A 26,177-nucleotide genomic window follows, 5' to 3' on the forward strand; every position below is an offset into this window, starting at 1 on the left:
AATCCCAAAGGTGGAGTTAGGTAATGGTGACTGGTTTTCTTTGTGTCATTTCCTAAAGTGATTACAATGAATAAATCTATTTTTTATGCATTTCACAATTGATTTGACTCCTTTGGTTGGTTTATTTGTGTGTGTGTGTGTGTGTGTGTGTGTGTGTGTGTGTGTGTGTGTGTGTAAACTGTCTTGTTGGGACACACAGGCTTTGACTTCTGTGTGTCATGAAACATCTTTGTTTCCTTATTCTGAGCTCTTCGTGTAGCTGGTATAAAATGCTTTTGTGATTGGCTTTGATGTTTATAAGGTTTTAAAGTACTGTCATGTTATAGGAAGTAGCCAAGGTTCTTTTATGTAATGTTCAATCCATTTTGTAACAGAAAGCCCACACTTAATCCCTTATTTTCATTATTCCCACATTGAGGCAAAATATCATTAGAAAAAGTCCAGGGTGCCTCCCTGCTGAAGCTCCCGTGGTGTCCTACACACAGCACCAAGCAAAGCATGAGCTCCTGTGTGGGCTCCACCTCAGAGAGCAAAGGCAAGAGGTCTGAGCAAGCTGGGACAGGAAAGAGGGAATAGGTGAAAGCACCATCACGCTCTTGGGCCGAACCCAGTTTACCCTGACCTGTGCTGTCCGGGAGCCCTGCAGTGGGAACCCCGGAAGTAAGATGGCAGAGTTGCTCCTGAGTGGGCCGCGAAGATAGGGACACCGGTGCAACACGAAGCTGTCCTTGGCGTGAGGACGAAAGTTCGGTGCAACAGAGAGTCCTGGGCGCTGGGCAGGCAGAAGCATGGGCGGAGACTTCTTGCAGGACCTCGTGGGAGTTTAACAGGCTCTGGGCGGGGACCTGGGAAAATAGGGATCCACCCTGCCTGCAGCTGAGTCTCGATCCCAGTTCCCTGGAAGAGGTTTGTGTGGGGTTGTTCTCATTTCTCTTTGGTGTATAACTACAGGAGCCGAATGCTTAGATCTTTGGATTCTGCAGAAGTGGCAGACTGTTTCCAAGGAGCTGCTCACGTTGCCATCCACAGCAGAGTACAGCAGTATCCTGATGTCTCCCCTTGCTCTCTACTGTTTCTCTCTTGATTCCAAGCAGTTAAGAGGATGAAGCCCTATCTCATTGTGGTTTTCAATTGTTTTGAGCTGAGCCTGAATAACTTTAAGAGTAATGATGCTGAACATACTTCCACATGCGTTTTGGCCAGCTGGAGCTCTTTCATGGAAAATGCTTATTCAGATCCTCTGTCCAATTTTATGGTTGAATAAATTTTGATGGGGGTTCAGTTTTTTTATGTGGGGTCATGTCATGTGTTTTCCCTTCCACAATATGCACTTATGACCTTTTTTTTTTTAAGTCTAAGTTCTTTTTTTGGGAATATGACTTCCAAATGCATTCTCCAGCTTTGTGATTTTTCTTTTCAGTACTTTCAATAATGTTTTTTGATGCAGAAAAATTTTCATTTTTGTGAGTCCAGTTAATGAAGTTTAGCTTAGTTGCTCCTGCTTTTGAGGTCAACAGAAAAACCATTTTCAATTTGATAACAAATATATTTTCACACTTTTATCAACACCTTTTATTTATAATTTTTACCTTTATTTTTTGAAGCATTATAAATGAACATTTGTATATGGTAAGAGGTGGAGGTCCATTTTTAATTTTTCATGCCAATAGTTTTCTTACCAGGCTTTATCCCTTGATAAATAAAGAAAAAACAAAACAAGCAAACAAAAACAATCTCTACAACTTTTCCATGCATAGTTTTGTGATCATCATCAAAAAAATCAACCCAATTGTTTACTTTTTTTTTTTTTTTTTTTTTTTTTGGTTTTTCGAGACAGGGTTTCTCTGTGTAGCTTTGCGCCTCTCCTGGAACTCACTTGGTAGCCCAGACTGGCCTCGAACTCACAGAGATCCGCCTGGCTCTGCCTCCCGAGTGCTGGGATTAAAGGCGTGCGCCACCACCGCCCGGCATCAATTGTTTACTTTTTATATTCTCTATAACTTTAGCACTTTCACACAATATATAATAAAGCATACAAATGAAAAAACACCTTCAAGCATTAAGAATCATTTAATGCCAATATGTGAATTAATATGATTATGTGTTCAAAAAAACTGTAGACATTACCTATGCCAAAGAACCTAATATATTGATGCAACAGTTGTCTTTTAAATAAAGATAAAAGTCAATCCCAGATCAGCAAACAAATGTGAAATTATTATTTCCCAATACTATAACACTGAAAATGGAGAGGAATCCTAAACACTGTTCATTTTCACTTTGGAGATTTGGATGACTATTTAAAAAGACTTATCTATTAATAAAAATCTTTTTATAAATGTTACAAGACAAATGGTTAGACAGTTTTTATTTCCCTCAGATTTGAAACATATTCTGAAATAAAGTGACGTGTTTTATGAAACAACACTTATTTTTTGCAAATTATGCTGACGTAAAAGAAGGAAGTCAGAAGTGTTTATTATTTGCAAATAAGTACTTTCAAAATGAGAACATTTTCTCATTTTGATAAAAAGAAAACAACATTTACAAAAGTGCTGCTACATCACTTTTCAACCCAGAGAAACAAAGTCTGTGAATCTTGGAGCTGGGGTCACTCAAAGGCTAAGAGTGCTTGTCAAGAAAGCAAAAGGTCTTGAGTTCAGATCTCCAACGCCCACAGGAAGTCTGGGAGTGGGCCCATGTGCCTGAACCCCCAGTGTTGGGTGTCAGAGGGAGATAGATCCTGGTATTACAGTGGTATTGGATGTCCATTCAGGGAAAGTTATTTTCTTCTGGTCAAAAGTGTGGAATCTGCCTTTGGGTATGGACAGGCCATTGTCTCCTCCCTTAAGCTTGGTCCAGTTGGGTTACTCAGTCACCTGGCTAAGGATCCACCCCTCAGGAAGGCCAGTTCACCTTAAGCTGAGTTAAAGTACTGGGAGAAGTAATTACTCCTTTACTGTAAGTTTTCCTTCCCAGAATTCCTCTGTCTGTGCAGTCCAGCAGCAGCCATGTGCTTTGCCTGCTGACTTTCCCTGGTCCTCATTTAGAAAAGTGTAGCTTTTATATTTTCTGCCCTTTGTCTTCTTCTTTCAAATACTTGTCAAAGCCTGGGCATGCTTTCCTCAATGTTCTGGATTTCTTATTCTAATTCCCAAGTTACCTCCCTATTCTTCTACTGCGTGGTTGCTTACAAACTGTATAGTTTGTTAGTTTCATTTCCTTATTACTTACTACCTTTCCCTCCCAATGCTACTACATGGACACACACACACACACACAGTCAAAAGAAATCTGTGTATTTTAGTTTTGCAGGAAAGCAGTTAGAGAAAGTAACACATAAATTTTCACAAAGACAAAACAAAGCAACATTTAATTAGAATTGTTCTTCTCTGCCTTCCATATACATGTCCTGGCTCATGAATACCACACAAGCCCACACTTACAGTAATACAGTAAAAAAAATTAAAAATCCAGTAAACATCTATTTTTTTTTTGTTTTGTAACATGGGAATTCCTGGTTAAAGAATAGATACATTTTCAGTATTATTATAATATTATCAGATACCCTGGGACTGGAGATACAGGTTGTCATGAGCCACCCAAACTGGGTGCTTCTTACTGTACTCAGGTCTTCTGCAAGAACAATATGTGCTCTTATTCCTGAGCCATGTGTCCAGCTTTGTTTTCTGGTCATATGAGCTACTGCTGTTTCATAGCCATGTATTATCCCACCATCAGGTTTCATTTCTAGTCAAGTTAGTAAAAATCCAGGAATCCTAAACATCAGGAATACAACGGCAAATGGCAGTCATGTCATAACATTGTGGTATGACTCATTTGCATTTTCAGCAACAACTTACACCCACACCACACTAAACTCCTCTTGGGCAGAGACCATGCCTTACTCATTTTTATATCTCCCCTTCATAGAATGGCTTTTGAATAAAGCCATGTATCTAGTTCTATAATCCTCCTGTATATTATGCATTTCTCCTGGGTAGGATCAAATTTTAAGTGTAAAAACAAGACTGTACTACTCAGATAGCTAATTCAGACATAACTTGATAGTACTAATCTAGAAATGGGAAGAATGCTTTTAGGCATAGTGTGATTTCTGTATGTTGAGGAGACTATTATTATTATTATTTTTAAGAAAAACTAGGACTTTATTTTCAAAGTTGCTGAACCTGGGGGCTGCATACTTTCAAAACAGTTTAATGCTGACCAAGCTACATGAAAGCCATTGTCTTTGACAGACATACTCCGGGATTTAAATGAACTATACCAAATAACCAAATACAATGGTCTCTTCATGCAGCTGTTTGAATGTATACTTTGTATTTCACTTCTCTACTGGGACCATCAAGTACAATTCCAAATAAAACAAAACACTTAACCGTCACCAAAGAACAGCATGGTTTTTATAGTCCAAGTGGTCATTTGGAGTGCTTCACCCTTAGAAACTGTGCTTCCTTTGAATTTATAAGAGAAGCTCATATTTGACACCATTTTTGGGTCAAGAATCGGTGGCCAGACAGGACATACAACAAAGCGGGAACCTACTGATATATTCTGTTAAATGACTATTGCGCTAAACTGATTCCTAATGACTAATAGCTATACCAATAGATTAAAGAATCTCAAGTCTCACCAAGAATGTTTTGGAGTAGATAATGATTAGTGTAGAGCCCCACAACTGGCTCAGGTACAGAGCATAAACAATGCTAAGTCATAAATGGGACATCTATATCACATACCATCCCTCCAAGGCTCAGATAATTGCTGAAAAAAGCTAGCAAGAGCTAGAGGTGGTGGATAACTACAAGGAACCTGTGTGTTTCATATGCACCAGGGCATCTGTACTATGACTCCCATGGATTGTGATGGATTGTGACAGCAAGCTCAAGACAGAACAAATCTCAGCGTGGAGAGGAGAGGTGAACATGGAGTCCCACCCTTAGCTGGGGAGCTGTTAGTAATTGATACTGTTGGGAGAAGAGCCAGATCTTTTATAAGAATATTTATTGCTTGTGGTAAGTCTACCACACTACAGTGGAAGACTACATACCCAAGATTATACAGCAGCAAACATCGAACTGGAAGGGTGGGGGAAAAGGACACAAAGTGGGGTGGCTAATGAGCAGAGATGGATCTGAACAGAGTTAGGAGAGAGGTTTAATATAATCCAAACATAGTATACCAAATTCTCAAATAAGACTTTAAGGAAGACTCCATGGGCTCAAGAGATGACTCAGTGGTTAAGAGCAATGACTGCTTTTCCTGAGGACATACATTCAATTCCCAGTACCACCATGGTGACTCTAGTTCTGGCCTCATGGTCACCAGACATGCAGGTGGTGCAGAGGTATACATGTAGGCAAAACAATCTGTGTGCACATGTGCATGTATGTACACAAGTATGTGTGTGTGTTTGTGTGTATGAAATTATCTATCTATGTATCTATCTATGTATCTATCTATGTATCTATGTATCTATCTATGTATCTATGTATCTATCTATGTATCTATCTATGTATCTATCTATCTATCTATTTTTGAGACAGGGTTTATCATATAAGCTCTGGCTGTCCTAGAACTGTCTCTGTAGCCCAGGCTGGATTGGAATTCAGAGATCCACCTGCATCTGCCTTTGGAGTGCTGGAGTTAAAAGTGTGTGCTACCATGCCTGGGTACTATTTTATTTATTTTGTCATTTGTATTTTTTTTACATAAAATAACTTTTTTCCTTTTTGTTTTTGGAAACAAGTTTTCTCTGTGTAGCCTTTTTTTATCAGGGAACTTACTCTGTAAACCAACCTGCTCTTGAACTCAAAGAGATCTCTTTGTATCTACCTAGAGTGCAGGGATTAAAGGATTGAGCCATCACTTCTAGGCTACATGAAATAATTTTTTTTAAAAAAGGAAAAGTAAATTAGCAAGGCAAGATAGCACACACCTTTAATACCAGTACTCCAGAGGCAGATGCAGGTAGATTTCTGTGAGTTCAAGGATAGCCAGGCCTACATAGAGGGTTTGAGGATACACAGAGCTACAGAGTGAGAGTCTGTTTCAAGTATACAAGTCAACAATCATGAAGAAGAACTAGTAAATGAATAGAAAGAAATAAAAAAAGAAAGTAATAAAGAAACAAAATTTTCACTCCAAACCCTGGTCTGAAGTGTTGGCTCAGCAGTTAAGAGCTCTGGTTGCTGTTCCAGAGGACCCAGTTAGATTCCCAGCACCCACACGGCTCTCAGACATCTGTAACTCCAGTCACAGTTACTTAATCTACCTTCTAGCTTCTGAATGCACCAAGCACACATGTGATACACACACATACACCCCGATCAAACACTCATGCAGCGTGTATAAATAAATAAGATTTAAAAATAGGGACCTAAAATGTGATTCCAAGCAAGTAGGCTTGGAGAGGGATTAGAATGCCTTATAAAGGTGTTTCTATAAAATAAAAACTACAGTATGGAAATTAATGGGGTAATATGCCTTTAAATTCTAGATATGCAGAAACTGGAATTAAGTGCTAACCAGGGCAGAAGGAGGGTGTTTGAAGTGAACCTTGGAATGGCCACATCACCCTGAACCCACTTGATCTAATCTAAGGTGAACTTTGGTTTCTGTTCAGGATTGTTTTGAATCCAAGTATTGGATTCCTGTAATTTTCTGTCTGTGAACAGTCAGTGTTCTTTTAATCCTTGCAAGCAAAGTTTTCTTTTGGCCAGTGTTGCCTTTATAGCTAGATCCTGTAACCTGGGCACATTGGCATAACGTTTCCACATCCATGGAATTCTCTTGGGCCGCTTCAGCTCTCTTCCTTATTTCATGTATTTCTAGCATCAGCTTGGTTGTGTTTCTCTGGGGTTAAGACACAGGGGATCACATTCTCTCCTGGGTTCAGAAGGAGCAAGGGCTTGTGATTGACCAGCTTTCTCATCTTTCCTTTTGTTGGACACTCTGCACTATTGCAGTTACTCTTCCTTTCTGTCCTTGTCTATGACTGATGCTTCCCTGGGTAACCTAATCATAATTCATTTCCCAACCTTTTTTTTTGTGGTGCTGTTGTGTATATGCTCTAACAAATAAAGCTTGCCTGGAGATCAGAGTGTGGAGCTAGCCACTAGTTAACCATAGAGGCCTGGCAGTGATGGCACACACTTTTAATCCCAGCACTTGGGAAGAGGAAATAGAAAGATCAGGAGTTCAAGGCCACCCTGGGCTACACGAGATTTATCCAGTCTAAAAGAGAAACAGAGCCAGGTGATGGAAGCTCACACCTTTTATCCCAGCACTAGGGAGAAGGATACAAGGCATTAGGAGACAGGAGCTCAGCCATTTGGTTTGAGGATTTGGCAGAGGTAAGAAGTCTGTCTAGTGGCTGGCTCCTTTACCTCTCTGACCTTTCAGCATTTACCCTGATATCTGACTTCAGGCTTTTATTATTAAGACCAATTAGAACTCGAGCTACATTTTTATGAAGTATACACCGTGCTGTAGGATGTTCTGTATGGCAAATGTGTTGCTAATTAGTCAATAAATAAAACTGATTGGCCATTGGCTAGGCAGGAAGTGTAGGCGGGACAAGGAGGAGAATAAAGCTGGGAAGTGGAAGGCTGAGTCAGAGAGACACTGCCAGCTGCCACGATGAGAAACAGCATGTGAAGATGCCGGTAAGCCACGAGCCATGTGGCAAGGTATAGATTAATAGAAATGGATTAATTTAAGCTGTAAGAACAGTTAGCAAGAAGCCTGCCATGGCCATACAGTTTGTAACCAATATAAGTCTCTGTGTTTACTTGGTCGGGTCTGAGCGGTTGTGGGACTGGCAGGTGAGAGAGATTTGTCCTGATCGTGGGCCAGGCAGGAAAACTCCAGCTACAACACCGTATAGTTTACAGGAGTGACAGTTGTCCCAGGGCTCACTTTATCTTCACTAACTAGGGTTACTGCTGCTTCTGAACTCTGACCTTTAACTGTTTATGGTGGAAGCGCTCAGCTCCTCATTTTTGGTAAGATGGTTTCTAGTTTCAGTGTGTGTGCTTCTCATTCAGGATTTCCATTTTGTTGATAAAATTGTGTAGCTGGAAGTTTTCCTGTGTCCTCTCTGGCACGCAGCAGCTCATAAAATAATCACTCAGAGGCTTAATATTAATTACAAGCTGGTCTATGGCACAGGCTTCTTGCTAGCTAGCGTTTTCATCTTAAATTTACCTATTTCTATTAATCTATGTATCACCACATGTCTTGTGGCTTTACCTGTGTTCCATTATGTCTTGTTCCACTCGTGGCTCTCAGTGTATCCCTGACTCTGCCTTTTTTCTCCTTGCATCTTTCTTGGATTTCTTGCCTGGCTATAACCTTTCTTGCCACAGTATGAAGCAGCTACTTTATTATCCAATGGTAGCAACACATATTTAAAGCATACAGAGAGACCATCCCACAGCAAAATGTGTTAATTTCACCTGGTGCTCCAGTAGGGTTGAGCTTACACTTGAACAGAAGACCTCTTGTATGTTCTGAAATTCAATGTTTACCATTAGAGGAGTCCATTTCATAATGTGTGGATATTTTATTGCAGGGATTAGGGTGTCAATGGCATAGATATTTTTGTGATTCTGCACTGCACAAAGCATTTTTCATCTATAACATATGGAGCCACATCATGTGCAAGATACAGTTTTCTTTTGTCTTGCTCTTATCTGGAGACTTGGTTTCTTGTAGTTAACTCTGCTGTCTATAAAGTGATAACTATTGTTTTTACTCTTTGCTATTAGAAATTGAAAACTAATTATAGGAACTCTTTTACATCATACAGATAATCTCTGTCTTATATTCTGGGTCATGATATAGAATACCGTGGTTTTTCATAATAAACTCATGTCAACTGCAAACAGAAATCACACTATGCCTTGAAACATTCTTCCCATTTTTTGAATAGCCACTATCAAGTTATATCTGAATCAGCTATGATTTCAGGTTAGAATAGTCTTTTTTCATATTTAGAATTTTATCCTACCCATGAGAAATTTAAAGTATATACCCAAATTATAGAACTAGATTCAAAACCATTCACGGAGTGTCCCATTGTACTTTGAAGTGGGGATACATGAAGAAGACATGATCTCTGTCCAGGATGAACCTAATATAGGGTGGGTGTGAGCTGTTACTGAAAGTAGAAATGAGTGACATAACTTTTGAAAATGCTATGACTTGAGTGCCATTGCCTATTTTATTCCTGATGTTTAAGATTCCTGGATTCGTATGAACTGGAACAGAAATGAAATCAGATGGTGGTATGATGACACATGGCTATATCAGAACAGTAACTGATATGACTTCAAAATAAAGCTGGAGTTGTGTGACTCCCAGATTCATCCTTAATGAGTTTCTTTATTCAATCCAGGACCATCATAATGTAGAAAGGCTCAACCTGCTGTGGAGAGGACTGAGGGAGACCAGCTCCCTCTTATTATCCCAGGGTATATACTCTTGAGCAGGGAGAAATGAGGGCTTTGTAGATAGAAGTGTAAAGAAGGAAGAGATAGTAAGAAAAAACAGGATATCCTCGGGAAGGCCTGGGTCTGAACCCACCAGACCCTTCTATCTCTACTAAACAGTTTTTAAAAGGAATGCCAAGGGGTGGAGCAAAAGAGCTCCCCCAAGCACAGCCAAGTGCAGAACATTCCAGATATCTGGTGACCATGCACATGGACCAGCCATCCCCTAATGCAGCCCTACTGTGTAAAGCAAGCTCAGATCTCACTAGGAATCCTCTGTGGTCTCCCACAGAGGACCACAGGAATGGTCCTTCCTGTATCAGGTCGTCTCAATCTGCTGTGGGTAGGACCACTGCTGGCTTGAAATACATACACTTTTGATGGAATGAATACAGGTGTTTCTATAGGTGGCTTTCTTTAACTAAATTCCTGTGACTCTCTGAGTTTGACAACCATTCTGAAGTAATAAAATATCACTCTTGCTGAAAATGCAAGGCAAACAGAAGCAAACAAATGGCACTGTATTTACCTTAGGCAGAGGCTTGGCAGGTCTGCAGTGGAGTCCTCCAACATAATCAAAATTTGGTAAGAGAGGGTGAGGAAATTCCAAATCCCAGTAGGTTCGAATGAGCCATATATCTGCCTTCCCCATCATCTCAGTGAGTGTTGTGGGTCTTCCTGAAGAGGGATCAGAACAGTGAAGGTATAACCCATGACATAAGCATCAGGTGAAGATGAATATGCCAGGGAGTCTTCTGAAAGCACTTTTGATAATGTAGTCAGAGTCATTTACAAGCATATGGCTGGGATATGAAACATATTTGCACCCCCCTCTCTCTCTCTCTGTGTCTATGTACATCTGAGTGTTTTAACACAAGTTTACACTATCTATGTTACTCATCCTTATGCTTAGAGATATATGAATTCACTGTGCAAGTGGCAAGTGACGTAGAAGATACCACATCTGTAACATACCTTGGAAATTCAAGATTACCAAATATCTAGATATGCTATTTAAATATATCCAATTTCCTAATCTATGAATCATGTTTGTCATAGTCAGGGAAACACTTTTTCCTGCTATTCTTCATTAAAGTTGTCCTGGTTATCTGCTGGAATCTTGATGTGTGCTCTCCTAAGGGAACTGAGAATTTTGTGCTGTTTTGTTTTGGAGATATTCTGATGGAGCCCAAGTGTGATTCCTATGTCACTATGTAGCCATAGTTGACCTTGAACTCCAGATCTTCTCCCTTCATGTATCATTTGCTGGGATTACAGGTGTGTGCTGACACATCCAGTGTAAATATTTGTGGGGATTCTTGCTTCAGCACTTCATTTTGAGACAGGGTCTCACTGTGTAGGCCTGGCTCACTTCAAAGATAATTTTCAATTATGCCTGAGTTCCTTGTCCTCATACTGCTCTTAATTCACAATTGACTGTGTAATAATTATGTGTAAGTTTGTTTGGAGATAATAAGGATAACAAGTCATAAAATATGGAAAGAGATGTTTGGTCATTACGTGTATCTTAAAACACTTTTACTAGTAATCAGTGTCTACACTTCATTGTCATACATTTTTAAACTTAATTTTAACCCCACTAATAAATAAATATAGATTGTCCAAAGTCTTAAATACACATGTTTTTTGTTGTAATTACATAGAGTGTGTATTCACAGCTGTGCAGAAACTTAGGTGAAATGAGAAAATATTTCAAATTATAAATGAGAAAACTAATGTCTATAAAGGGGAAAGTTCTCAATGCTATGTAGATATCTATCTAGAAATATGTATTAGTCCTCAGTCTATATGTGCAAATCATGATGACATTGAATTTGTTTAAAGCTACTGTTTTAGGGGCTAGATGTGGGAGGCCCACTCTCACTTTTTCTTCAGGGTACTTTTGAGGAGAGAGGGATGAGAAATATTTAGATAGAAAATAGAGAGGAAAGAAGACAGAGAGAAACACAGGATAGCTTTGGGAGGGCCTGGCTCAATATCCACCGGCCCCTTCTGTCTCTTCATAAGGGCTTTTTATATGCATGGCAAGAGGTGTGGCAAAAGACCTCCCCCTAGCTCAGCCAAGTGAAGATCCTTCTAATCACGTGGTAACCATGCATGTGGTCAAGCCATTGCTTAATACAGCCCTGCTAGGCAAAGCAAGCTCAGATTTTACTAGGAAACCTCTGTGGGCCTACAGAACTCCCTCCTCTTGATATAATAAAGGACCCCCCAACCCCCTCAGATAGACTGTGCCTGTCTTTGTTCATCTTTCTTGATTAATTTTTCTTACCTATCTTAGAGGTACACTTTCCATGAAGCATACTCTGGCTTAGGTTGGAAGCTATCAAGAAGAAAGTTGCCCATTTTTGACTACCAGCCACTGGCAGGAGGGTGTATAGAGCTTAACTTAGCCCTGACTCAGGTCCCTATCAAGAACTTGTAAATAGTTGCCACATCCACAGCACTCTCCATAGCTGCCACACCATCCAGTAAAGGAGCAGAGGATAATAAAGCTGGAATATCCTTTTAGGAATGGGTCTACAATGACTACAGCAGTCTTAGCTGCACCAAACCCTTTTCTAAATCAAAACTCTCGATGCGAACACATCAAATAAACTGTATCAAACTTAAAGATTCCCTTAGCTTTTACCAAACAATGTTTCATAAATAAACACAATTCTAATATGAACATGATTATAGATATTTACAACTAACATGAATATCACTGTAATATTTATACTTTTCGCAAACTTATATTCGAAAGGAAATTCTATAGAACTATTTTACAAACTTTAGCACACATCTAGAAGAGATTTCTTAGCAGGACTATTTATGTTTTCTTCCAACACGAGAGAGAGAGAGAAAGAGAGAGAGAGAGAGAGAGAGAGAGAGAGAGAGAGAGAGAGAGAGAGAGTAATTTCTTTGAACTTCATTTGAAAAGAAGAAATAAAAGTACTTCTTTTATGGTACTATTTACGAAATTCAAAGGTCTAGATCAAGTATATAACATAATATGTAAAACATTGTTTATAAGACATTGCTCAGTAGATCATAATCTCAATCACCTATAATTGATATTCTTTAGACTTTTCTGACAAAGCAAGCAAAATGTTAGTTTTAAAAGAATAGTGCTGCTGTTAAACAACACTTTATGCATTCCAGAGTTTTTAAAAACTCTGTTGAGAGTGATCTCATTTCTAGGTATGCATACATAGCAAGCCCAAAAGGGAAGAAAGGAGGAAGAGGAAAAGAAGCACCTAAGGAACATTCTGTTTCAGAATTGTACAGCTGGCAGCTCACAACAGTCAATCTCCCCAATAGTTAATCTCCCATCAGGGGAAAATAATTGTCTAAATTGGAGTGTGGTTCCAGATCTGCAGCACTCAGCAGACTCCCCTGATAGTCTATGCTCTGAAATCTTAATGTGTGGCTGAGTGGCTTCACCACTCTCACAGGCAGCTCTCTGTATCACATAGTAGTGTCATTGCTAGGGGGCTGTAACACTTGTTGGTAAGGGGCTGTAACACTTGTTGCCTGGGGGCTGTGACACTCAGGACAACACCATTCCCTGAGAGTCACCTTTCCTGCCAGGGCCTTTTAGCCATTCCAGAACCTGCAGACATGTGCCCAGCAGTGGACAGTCACCAGCCAGGGGGCTGTCCCTTAACTTGTTACAGCTCCCCTGAGTGCCACAATTCAAACAAACATTGCTGAATGTTTCACTCAGTTACAGCAGAACTTTTGGTTTGCTCTCCTGAGAAGCCTCACTTCAGGACAATGGTGGAATTACCATATTGAGGTGCTATAAAGCTCTTAGAAAAAACTTACTGCACAGCTATTAGGAACCATCTTTCTTAAAGGAGTCTGCATTGAAACAGAGGCGGTGTGGCTCCAGGTTTTGTTTCATTCCAGCTTTTCTGGAGAAATGTCAGCAGCTAGGGTATTATTAGAGCTCACATTTCTTTGTTCCACACACATCACCAGACTCAGGAAGCCACCATGCTTCATTTAGTACCTATGGGTACAATTTTTCCTTTTCTTAATTTTTGAAGCTGCTTTTTAAGATTACCATGAGCTCTTTAATGATGCCTTGACTTTTATTTCAATGTTCCCCTCTTGCATCTGAAGCACAACCCAAGTTTCTTATTTGCCCTAAGTTTTTTCCACACCTAAAGCAATTTCCAGGTGTACAGACTGCTTTCTCTTGTTTTCTAAAGGGTCTTAAAGTGACTTGATATAGGTCATTAGCATCTTAATTGCCTCCTGACAGTCAAGTTTTGTTCATCCAATTCTCAGGAGGCAAGGTTAACAAAGCTTTACAAAAAAATTGCATTTTTGAGCTGAAGGGCCAGCAAGCCATTTTTTTTTCTGCACTTTCTTCTGGCCCTGCCTGCCTATGCTGCCATGCTGTTAGGAGGTACATTTCCCAAGCAGCCCTTCCTGGTCAGAGCTGTAGCCAATTGTGGCCATTGCACTCCCTGTTCACCTGGCACTGTCCCTGGAGCAGGTCATTCCCATCCAACTGTGTGCACTTGGACAGGTATTTGGTGGCTTTTCTCCCACTCCTTACTGGGTCAGTGAAAAGAGTACTTGAAAAAAGCTTCTCCAGCTCTAGGCCCTAGGCCCTAGGATACAACCAGCCCCTGGTAACCCCCCACCCATCTCTGCCCCAATTGCTGGCCAACAGAGAAAACTCCTGCAGGCAGGCTCCCCCACCAAACCCCCTCATTGAAACCTACAATCTATAAGACCCATGCCTACCCCAATACCCATCCCCCAGTGGTGACCTCAGTGACTTCCTGAGACACAGAATCCTCCTGCTATCATTGGACCAATAGGTGAGCTGCTCTTCTCTAACCCAGAGAGTCCTGCCTCTAGGACCCAGGCATAGGACACAACCAGTTCCTGAGAACTCCCACCCATCTCTGTCTCAGTTGCTGACCAGCAGGAAAAACTCCTGCGGGCAGGCTCCCCCACCAAAACCCCCAATCAGACCCTGTAATTGATAAGACCCACACACTACCCCAGTACCCATCCCTCTGGGACACCAGTGGCTTCCTGAGACACAGAATCCACCAGCTCTGACTGGGCCAAGAGCCCTGATAAGACCAAGAGTGACCCTCTGAGCCATAGAATCAGCTAGCTTGGATTGGACCAAGAACAGCTCCCTGAGATACAGAATCTGACAGCTCCAATTAGACCAAGAGCTAAGATTAGACCCAGAAGGCCCCCAAGACACAGACACAGCAAGCACAGATTGGATCAATAGCAGCTTTCTCAGACACAGGCACCTCTTGCACCTATTGGAGGAAGAGATGTGTAGATGCCAGTGCAAAAATACATACAACAACATAAAGAGCAATATGGCATCACCAGAACCTAGCCCTTCTACAACAGCAAGACCTGAGCATCACAATGTAGAAGAAGCAGAAGAAAGTGACCTTAAAAATAACTTCATGAAGATGATAGAGACCTTTAAAGAGGAAATGAAAAATTCCCTAAAGGAAATTGAGGAAAAGACAAACAAAAAATTGGAAAAAAAATCAATAAATCTCTTAAAGTAAGTAAAAAAAAAAAGATGAAAGAGCAATTAAACATGTGAAGTTAACACTTCAAGACATGAAGAGTGAAATAGAAACAATGAAGAAGACACAAACAGAGGGAATGCTGGAAACAGAAAATCTGAGTAAACAAACAGAAACTACAGATGCAAGCATAAGCAACATATTACAAGAGATAGAAGAGAGAATCTCTGGTGTAGAGGATACAATAGAGGAAATAGATTCATCAGTCAAAGAAAACACAAAAGCCAAAAAAGTCATAACACAAAATGTCCAGGAAATCTGGGACACCATGAAAAGGCCAAACCTAAGAATAACAGGGATAGAAGAAGGAGAAGAATACCAACTCAAAGGCACTGAAAAGATATTCAACAAAATCATGGAAGAAAACTTTCCCAACTTGAAGAAGGAAATATCTATGAAGATACAAGAAGCTTACAGAACACCAAATAGACTAGTCCCTCCAAAAAGTCCCCTCACCACATAATAATTAAACCACTAAACATACAAAATAAAGAAAGAATATTAAGAGGAGCAAAGGAAAAAGCCAATAGACTTGTAAAGGCAGACCATTCAGAGTAACACCTGACTTCTCAATGGAGATTTTGAAAGCCAGAAGGTACCGGACAGATGTAATGCAGACACTAAGAGACCATGGATGCTAGCCTAGACTAATATACCCAGCTAAACCTTCAATCACCATAGAGGAATGAACAAGACATTCCAAGACAAAATCAGATTTAAACAATACCTAGCCACAAATCCAGCACTACAGAAAGCACTAAAAGGAAAATTCCAATCTAAGGAAGTCAGATACACCCACAAAACACAGGCAATAGATAACCCCACAGCAGTAAATCCCAAAGAAGGGTAATACACACACCACCACCACCAAAAGATAACAGGAATTAACAATAACTGGTCATCAATATCCCTTAATATCAATGGACACAATTCACCTATAAAAAGATACAGGCTAACAGAATGAATATGAAATCAGGATCCATCCTTCTGCTGCATACAAAAGACACTACCTCAGAGTTTTTATGGCTGGGAAAAGAATTTCCAATCAAATGGACTTAAGAAGCAAGTTAGTGTAGCTATCCTAATATCTAACAAAATAGACTTCAAACTACAATCAATCAAAAGAGATCAGAAAGGACATTACATACTCATCACAGAAAGATCCACCAAGATGAATTTTCAATTCTGAACATTTATGCCCCAAATACAAGGGTAATCATATATGTAAAAGGAACATTACTAAATCACACATCAAACCCCACACATTAATAGTATGAACACCCTACTTTCAAAACTGGACAAATCTGCCAGATTGAAACTTAACAGAGAAATAAGGGACCTAACAGATGTTATGACTCAAATGGACCTAAAAGATATGTACAGAACATTCCACCATAACAAAAAAAAATACACCTTCTTCTCAGCATCCCATGGAACCTTCTCTAAAATTGACCATATACTTAGTCACAAAGCAAATCTCAACAGATAGAAAAAATTGGAATAGCCTCCTGTATTCTGTTGGACTATCATGGCTTAAAGTTAGATTTCAACAACAACAAAAATTATAGAAAGCCTACAATCTCATGGAAACTGAATAATGCTCAACTGAATCACCAGTGGGTCAAGGAAGAAATAAAAGAAGAAATTAAAGACTTCCTAAAATGCAATGAAAATGAATGTACTACATACCCAAGTTTATGGGACACTATGAAAGCAGTGCTAAGAGGAAAATTCAAAACACTAAATACCCACATAAAGAAGTTGGAGAAATCTCACACTAATGTCTAAACAGCACACCTAGAAGCTCTAGAACAAAGAGAAGCAAATTCACCCAAGAGGAATAGATGCCAGGAAATAATCAAATTGAGAGCTGAAATCAATAAAATAGAAACAAAGAGAACAATACAAAGAATCAATGAAACAAAGAGTTGGTTCTTTGAGAAAATCAACAAGATAGACAAGTCCCATCCAAAATGCAGAAAAAGAGCATCCAAATTAATAAAATCAGAAATGAAAAGGGAGACATAACAACAGACAAGGAGGAAATCCAGAGAATCATCAGGTCATACTTCAAACCCTGTAGTCCATGAAATTGGAAAAACTAAAATAAATGGACAATTTTCTCGATAGGTACCACATACCAAAGTTAAATCAAGACCACATAAACAATTTAAGTAGACCAATAACACCTAATAGAAACAGTCATTAAAAAACCTCCCAACCAAAAAAGTACAGGACCAGATTGTTTCAGTGCAGAATTCTACCAGATTTTCAAAGAATAGTAAATACCAATACTCTTCAAATAGTTCCACACAATAGAAACAGAAGGAACATTACCAAACTCCTTTTATGAGGCTACAGTTACTCTGATTCACAAACCATAAAAAGATGCAACAAAGAAAGAGAATTACAGAACAATATCCCTCATGAACATTGATGCAAAAATACTTAATAAAATATTGGCAAACCGATTCAAGAACACATTCAAAAATTATCCACCATGATCAAGTAGGCTTCATTCCAGAGATGCAAGGATGGTTCAATATACGAAAATCTGTCAATGAAATATACCATATAAACAAACTGAAAGAAAAAAAAAACCACATGATCATTTCATTAGATGTTGAAAAGGCTTTTGACAAAATCCAATAACCTGTCATGATAAAGGTCTTGGAGAGATCAGGAATACAAGGAACATACCTAAACATAATAAATTCAATTTATAGCAAGCCAACAGTCAACATCAAACTAAATAGACAGAAGCTCAAAGCGATTCTATTAAAATCGGGAACAAGACAAGGCTGTCTACTCTCCCCATATTTATTCAATATAGGACTTGAAATTCTAGCTAGAGCAATAAGACAACAAAAGGAGGTCAAGTGGATATAAATTGGAAAGAAAGAAGTCAAGCTTTCACTATTTGCAGACGATATGATAGTATACGTAAGTGACCCCAAAAATTCTACCAAAAAACCTCATGCAGTTCATAAATAACTTAAGTAATGTGGCAGGATATAAGATTAACTAAAAAAAAAAATCCCCAAAACAGCAGCCCTCCTATATACAAATGATAAATGGGCTGAGAAAGAAATAAGAGAAACATCACCTTTTACAATAGCCACAAATAATATAAAATATCTTGGGTTAACTATAACTAAGCAAGTGAAGGACCTATATGACAAGAACTTTAAGTACTTGAAGAAAGAAATTGAAGAAGATACCAGAAAATGGAAAAATCTCCCATGCTCATGGGTAGGTAGAATTAACATAGTAAAAATGCAATCTTAACAAAAGCAACCTACAGATTCAATGCAATCCCCATCAAAATCCCAACACAATTCTTCACAGACCTGGAAAGACCAATACTCAACTTCATTTGGAAAAACAGAAAACCTAGGATAGCTAAAAGAATCCTGTACAATAAAGCCACCTCTGGAGGCATCACCATCCCTGACCTCAAGCTCTATTGTAGAGCTATAGTAATAAAAACAGCTTGGTACTGGCATAAAATTGGACATGTGGACCAATAGAATCAAATTGAAGACTATGACATTAACCCACACACCTATGAACACCTGATTTTGACAAAGAAGCCAAAACAGTACCATGGAAAAAAGAAAGCATCTTCAACAAATGGTGCTGGTATAACTGGAGTCAAACTGTAGAAGATTGCAAATAGATCCATATCTATCGCCATACATAAAACTCAAGTCCAAGTGGTTTAAAGACCTCAATATAAATCCAGTTACACTGAACCTGTAGAAGAGAAAGTAGGAAGTAGTCTTGAACACATTGGCACAGGATGCCACTTCCTAGTTATAACACCAGTAGCACAGACACTGAGAGCAACAATTAATAAGTGGGACCTCCTGACTGAGAAGCTTCTATAAGGCAAAAGACACAGTAAATAAGACAAAACAACAGCCTACAGAATGGGAAAAGATCCTTACCAACCCCACATCTTACAGAGGTCTGATCTCCAAAATATATAAAGAACTCAAGAGACATGGGCTACAGAGTTAAACACAGAATTCTCAACAGAAGAATCTCAAATGGCCAAAAGACATTAAGGAGGTGCTCAACTTCTTTAGTCATCAGGGAAATGCAAATCAAAATGATTCTGAGATACCATCTTACACCTGCAGAATGGCTAAGATAAAAAACACTACAGACAGATTATGTTGGAGAGGATGTGGAGCAAGGGGAACACTCCTCCACTGTTGGTGGGAATGCAAACTTATACAGCCACATTGGAAATCAGTATGGCTGTTTCTCAGAAAATTGGGACTCAATCTTCCTCAAGACCCAGCCACACCACTCGGGCATATACCCAAGGAATGCTCAATCATACCTAAAGGAGACATGCTTAACCATGTTCACAGCAGCATTATTAATAATAGCCAGAACCTGCAACAAACCTAGATGCCCCTCAACTGAAGAATGAATTAAGAAAATGTGGTACATATACACAATGGAGTATTAATCAGCAGAGAAAAACAATGACATCATGAAATTTGCAGGCATATGGATGGAACTAGAAAATATCATCCTGAGTGAGGTAACCCAGACTCAGAAGGACAAACATGGTATGTACTCACTCAAGTGGATGCTAGATATAAAGCAAAGGATAACCAGACTACAACCCACAACTCCAGAGAAGCTAGCTAACAAGGAAGACCCAAAGAGGGACACATGCATTGCCTTGGGAAGGAGAAATAGATGAGATCTCCATGAATAAACTTGGGGTGAAGGATGGGCAACAGAGGGTAGGGAGTAAGAGTTGAGAACATAAGGGAACAGGATGGTTGAGCTGGAACAGGGATGGAGTGGGAAAGCAGTGAGAGTGATACCATGATAAATGAAGACATCACGGGAATAGGGAGAAACAGAGTGTTAGTTAGGGAAGTTCCCAGGAATCCACAAGGATGACCGCACATTAGACTACTGGCAATGGTCGAGAGGGTGCCTGAACTGTCCTACTCAGGTGATCAGATGGCTAAATATTCTGTCATCACAGAGCGTTTCTCCAGTGACTAATGGAAGCAGATGCAGAGATTCACAGCCAAACACCAGGCAGAGTTCCAGGAGTTCAGTCAAAGAGGGAGAAGAGGGATTCTATGAGCAAGTGCATCAGGATCATGATAGGGAAACCTGCAGAGACAACCAAACCAAACTAGTGGGAACTCATGAAAGTTGGATCAATGGCTGTGGAGCCTTCATGGAACTGGACTAGACCCTCTGCACTGGGTAGCTTGATTTGCTTTGGGGCCCCCTGGTGGTAAGATAAGATTCCATCCCAGGTGCATGAGGGGGCTTTTTGGAGCCCACTACTTATGATGGGACACCTCACACAGCCTTGAGGCATGGGGAGTGGCTTGGACTTGCCTCTACTGGATGTGCCTCCCCACGGGAGGCCCTTGCCTTCTTCTGGGGAGGAGTGGAGGTTGGGTTGGGAGGGGGATGCTGGGGGGAGAGGAGGGAAGAGGGGGATTTTGACTGGTGTGTAAAATAAATGGAAAAAAATTTCTTAATAAAAAAAGAAAAAATAATAATAAAAAAGCTTTTTTCAGAGGGGTTCTTTTGTTCCTCTCCTCAGCCATGGGCACTGTGTGGCCCCATCAACCCACTTGGGCTTTGTGGTAAGGCAGGTGGTTCCTGCCATCCTCACCAGCCTCATATGTAAAGCCAAATTTTGTCTGTATTTTTCCCGTGATGTCATTGCAGCTTTGCAGCTACTGCTAGGAACTATGACCCTGTTTTTTTCTGCAGGAAGGATTTCCAAGGCCCCACTGCTTCCTCCATGCCATCAGCTTTTCTCCGGGTCCTACACAGCCTCTGCTGCAACTCCACACTGGAGGGAAGGTGCCCCATTTGGCTCTCTGCCTGTGCTCTCTCAGGCTCCTCTCCCTAGGCTCTGGTCATAAGGGACTCTGGCTATGGTCCTAAGTTTCTGCTGTTTTTCTAATACTGGCTTGAAGGGAAGACAGGACTAGCAGAGAGGGTTTACCATGTTCCAAGAAGTTTTTTTTTTTTTTTTTCTAGGGCAATTACAGGAGACTTTCCCATTCTGATAGACGTTCGTTCCTGGTGAGTCTAATTTTGCTCTTACAGAAAGAAAAGAGTTCTGAGAGAAAAAAAAGGTCTGAAAAGCTTTCAGTTTTTGAAAGAGAGATTACTAAATTTTCCCCATGATTTCTGTTCTTTATTCTTGGCTTCATGGCCAAGAGGAAACTAATTCTGATGGTACGCTGTTTTCATACAGTGGCAATATCCGCAGAGCAGAGGGTTTTGTCTCGCCTGCATCTGTCTCAGAGAAAAATTTTTTCCCACAGGAATCTTTTTCTGCATATTATCCTCATAGTATATTTTACTGACTCTGATTTTTACACAGGAGTCTGCATTAATAGTCCCATAGTTTGGAGAATCAAGGACATAGCTCCTCGGTCTTGTTGCTTTTCTTATACTAAGCTTTTTTTTTCTTACACCATATGCCTGTATTTTACATTACCCCAAGTTTTTCAGACTTTCTTCAAGTGAATCATTGAAGATCTGCTTACTATTTTCCTGCCCCATTTCAGCACAAGGGAAATTCTACTCTTATCCTTATTTTCTTCTTACCCAATATTCCTACATTTAACCCTATATTTTTACTTAATTTTTATAGATAGAAACGAGAGAGAGAAACCTAAACAGAGAGAGAGAGAGAGAGAGAGAGAGAGAGAGAGAGAGAGAGAGAGAGAGATTCACTGCAGCCTCTTTTTCCCTTTGACATTTCTTTCAGCCACTCTTTCACTCCCAAAAATAGAATACGCCTGCCTTCAATTATACTACAAATTGGACATGTCCACTGCTTCCTGTGGGCCCCAACCCTCTTTTTGCCAAGTCCTTGTCCCTGTTCATGGTACTATCTGTGGGAGGCCAGCTCCTACTTTTTCTCCAGGGTACTCTTGAGGAGAGAGGGATGAGAAATATTTAGATAGAAAGATAGATGGGAGAGAAGACAGACAGAACCACAGGATAGCTTCAGGAGGGCCTGGATCAATATACAGCAGCCCCTTTTGTCTCTTCAAAGGGGCTTTTGGTACGAATGCCAAGGGGTGGGCAAAACAGCTCCCTCTAGATCAAGCAAGTGCAGACCCTTCCAATCACCTGGTAACCATGCACGTGGTCAAGCCATCTCTTAATGCAGCACTGCTGGGTAAGGTAAGCTCAGATCTTCCTAGGAAACCTCAGTGGGCTTCTACATAATGAAATGGATTAGATGGTAAAAGTGTTTATCATGAAAGCTTAATGACTTGAGTTCAGTCCCCATACAAGCCTGAACACCTGAATTGATCCTGAGAAACCACATGAAAGTGGAGGTAAAAACTCATTAAATTTGAATTTGACCTTCACATATGTTACACAGAGCACAAGTGCGCATGTGCGTAGTCAGGATAATAAAAGTAATGGCAGCAGTATAGTAATCATGATGAGGATGATGACGATGATGATGTGCCACCCCACAGGTAAAGCTACTGTTTTAAGACACGAGTTAAAATGCCTTGTGGATATGTTATTTCTTAGAGGCATTATCAAAGATTGGTTTTGTACGTGTGTGCCTGTCTGACGAGTCCTGTTGAAGGCTTTGCAATTGACACTGGGACGTTTTTCTACAATGCTTTGAATTTGGCAGATAATTACACCGACTTTTCACCATTTTACTTAGGAGAGATAAATCCTTCTGCTGTCAATACTGTTGTTTCAAAATCACTTTCAATGACACAGCAAATTTAGAATGCAACAATCCCAACTAAGCAGGCACTTACCTAATACTTCACTGTAAAGCTGATTCCACCTCTTCTCATTAAAATTTTGGAAGCAAAAGTCAAAACAAAGCACATAGATTACATTTTGCACCCTCTCCATGATTGTCATTTGATCACTCAATTCTGACATAGCAGGAGGCACATAGGAAGGAGGCAGTGGGAGTCCTCCACTGTACTTTTCATATGTGGATCCAGGAAAGAAGCAGAGACTGTACACAAGTGGTATCTTGAGAATCTCAGCCAGCAGGTCACTGCAGGGTATGAAAGGATCTGCTACAATAACATCAAAGCTTGAATTGTGTAGTTTTGTCATGAGTTCCTTGTTAAAAACTACATCTTTGCAGAGACTTTCAAAATAATCTGAATATTTCCAAACCAATTCTTGCAACATTAAAAAGTATCTCCAAAATGATTGCTTTGGCAGCTCATAAATGCATTTCCTGAATAATTCGATATAAAGTTCCTCCAAATCAGCCTTGGGAAAGGATGAAGGGTATATCTCAAACTCAATAGCAGATGCTTCGTCAACCTTATAAGTAAAGGAAACTGAGGGTATCAGAACAGTCACTTCATGGCCCTTCTTCACAAGTTCTTCTAGGATTACCTTTAAGTTGAGCCAATGGCTGTATTCCATTGGCCACACCAGCACCTTCCCACCACTCCCAGATCCAAAGAAGCGACTCAGCTGGAGCAGGAGCAGGGCTGCTGTCATTTTCACTGACATCTTGGTTAAATCCAGAGCTGCCTTTCAAATGGCAATCCCTCAGATCTTGCAGATATAGGAGAGAAATAATTAGTTAAAGTATAATTTGTACTCACAAAAGTAAATACACATGGGATAGTCACAGCCTCTGGATGCCAAATGGAATATGAGGGGGCAGATGTGAACATGTGAAAAGACTCCTGATTCTCAGTGACCTTGAACATATAATGTACTTGGAGAACAGTAAACAGTAAGATCTCCCTCTCTTTCTTTGTCTCTCTCCTTCTAATGTAGCTTCCTTGATAAAGAACTTACAGAAAAGACATAACTGTTGAGTCACACTTTTAAAATATCATAGTCCAGTGTGTCTTCATATGAATGTTGGCAACAGCATTCCTTTACCATACTATTGAATGATTTTAAATAAATGGTTCAGAGGTCCATAGTATAACCTCAGAATTATAAACCTGCAACTAAATTTGAAGCTGATTTTAACCTAGATAGGAAGCCCCGTTCTCTTAGCCTTTCCATTGGTTCCAGCCCTATCCAGTCAGGAATCTGCTTTCTTGTCACCCTGGCAGGAATGAATATATTCTAATGAGACACTTTTGCCTCCCTCCTCGACTATCAGACTATTGAAAGAATGGACACTAAAAAAATTAGAATTTTCCTGGTGATCTTCTGGTGGGAGAAGAATTGTCTGATGCCTTGAGGGTACCTAGGAGGAATCGGTCCTCAAGGGCCATTTACAAACTGGAGGAGACTAACATTTCTGAAGAGCCTAGGAGCTAAGAAAATGTTGGGCAAGGGACCACATCATGGCTGAACTGTTTAGCTATGCATGTGTCTTGTTAGAATCCCAAAGATGGAGTTGGATAAACATGATGGGCTCTCTCTGCCTCTCTTACTAAAGTGATTACAATGAGTAAATCTGTTTTTTCTCATTTTACAGTTTATTTGTCTCCATTGATTGACTTATTTAGTGGTGTGTGTGTGTGTGTGTGTGTGTGTGTGTGTGTGTGTGTGTGTGTGTAACTGGCTTGTTGGGACATACAGGTTGAGACCCCTTAGTCATGAAACACCCCTTTTCCCCCTTATTCTGAGCTTTTCTTGTAGCTGGCATAAAATGGGTGGTACTTTGTGACTGGCTTTGATTATTATAAGGTTTTAATGTACTTTCATGTTATAAGAGGTAGCTAAGTTTCTTTTATGTAATGTTCAATCCATTTTGTAACAGAAAATCCACACTTCCTCATTTCTAATTTGATTGACATTAGCTTTGTTCCCAGTTTTTGACCTCTATTGTTGTATTTAATATTCACATACCATCATTTTGTTCTGTTCTATATTTTGATCTCAACCCTTTCCTGAATCCTCGTATCTTTTGCAGACATCACCAAGAACATAATCCCTTATTTTCATTATTCCCTCATTGAGGCAAAATATCATTAGAAAAAGATCAGGGTGCCTCCCTGCTGAAGCTCCTGTGGTGTCCTACACACAGCACCCAGCAAACCATGAGCTCCTATGTGGGATCCACCTCAGAGAGCAAAGGCAAGTGGTCTGAGCAAGCTGGGACAGGAAAGGGGGAATAGGTGAAAGCACCATTGTGCTCTTGCTCATAACCAAGTTTACCTTGATCTGTGCTGTCTTGGTGCTCCTCAGTGGGATCTACCTAGCAGGATGGCAGAGTTGCTCCTGAGTGGGCATTGAAGAAAGGGACACCCGGTGGAATTCTTGGCTGTCCTAGGGTGAGCATGGAAGTAGGGTGAAGCAGGTAGTCCTGCAGCTGGGCAGGCAGGAAGTGTGGAAAGAGACTTCTTGCAGTTCTTATCTAGAGTTTAACAGGCTCTGGTCGGGGAAATTAGGGATCCACCCTGCCTGTCCAGAGGGGGTTTAAAGTGAACCTTGGAATGAGGAGGTCACCCTGAACCCACTTGATCTCACCTAAGGTGAACTTTGGTTTCTGCTCAGGATTGTTTTGAATCCAAGTTGGCAGGAGCTGGAAATTGCTTCTGTTATCCTATAACGTTCTCCCTTTGAACAGTCAGTGTTCTTGTAACCCTTGTAAGCAATGTTTCCTTTTGGCCAGTGTTCCCTTTATAGCTAGATCCTTCAGCCTGGGGACACTGGCATAATGTTTCCACATCCATGACACTCTCTTGGTCAGCTTCAGCTCTCTTCCTTATTTCATGTATTTCTAGCATCAGCTTGGTTGTGCTTGCTTCCCCAGGGTTAAGACACAGGTATCACATTCTCCCCTGGGTTCAGAAGGAGCAAGGGCTTGTGATTGACCAGCTTTCTCATCTCTCCTTTTGTTGGACACTCTGAACTATTGCAGTTACTCTTCCTTTCTGTCCTTGTCCCCGACTGATACTTCCCTCCCTGGGTAACCTGATCATAATTCATTTCCAAACCTTTCTTGTGGTGTTATTTTGTATATGATCTAATAAATAAAGCTTGCCTGGAGATCAGAGTGTGGAGCTAGCCACTAGTTAACCATAGAGGCCGGGCAGTAGTGGCACACACCTTTAATCCCAGCACTTGGGAAAAGGAAATAGAA

The 26,177-nt window shown here is 40.3% G+C and overlaps 1 protein-coding gene across 1 annotated transcript; it reads right to left on the reverse strand.

The window, feature by feature from the left end:
• Positions 1-612: 612 nt before the first annotated feature.
• Positions 613-23,638, reverse strand: LOC128108779 (UDP-glucuronosyltransferase 2B31-like). Its single transcript, XM_052735823.1, has 3 exons — positions 22,912-23,638; positions 10,045-10,193; positions 613-897 (listed from the first exon to the last, which is right to left on the reverse strand). Exons 1-3 carry the CDS (start codon positions 23,633-23,635, stop codon positions 613-615), a joined length of 1,158 nt encoding a protein of 385 aa, XP_052591783.1. The 5' UTR covers positions 23,636-23,638.
• Between the last annotated feature and the right edge of the window lie 2,539 nt (positions 23,639-26,177).

This window comes from Peromyscus californicus, unplaced genomic scaffold, assembly GCF_007827085.1.
Source record: "Peromyscus californicus insignis strain IS unplaced genomic scaffold, ASM782708v3 Scaffold_13__1_contigs__length_99412109, whole genome shotgun sequence".
NCBI classification, from domain to species: Eukaryota; Metazoa; Chordata; class Mammalia; order Rodentia; family Cricetidae; genus Peromyscus; species Peromyscus californicus.

Excerpts from the sequence above, each read along its gene's own strand:
- LOC128108779 (XM_052735823.1), bottom strand. The coding sequence starts at position 23,635 with ATGTCAGTGAAAATGACAGCAGCCCTGCTCCTGCTCCAGCTGAGTCGC. Across the intron at positions 10,194-22,911 it reads GCTTTACAGTGAAGTATTAG|GAAGACCCACAACACTCACT; the intron begins GTAAGTGCCTGC and ends ATCCCTCTTCAG. Across the intron at positions 898-10,044 it reads CTGCCAAGCCTCTGCCTAAG|GGAACTGGGATCGAGACTCA; the intron begins GTAAATACAGTG and ends AACCTCTTCCAG.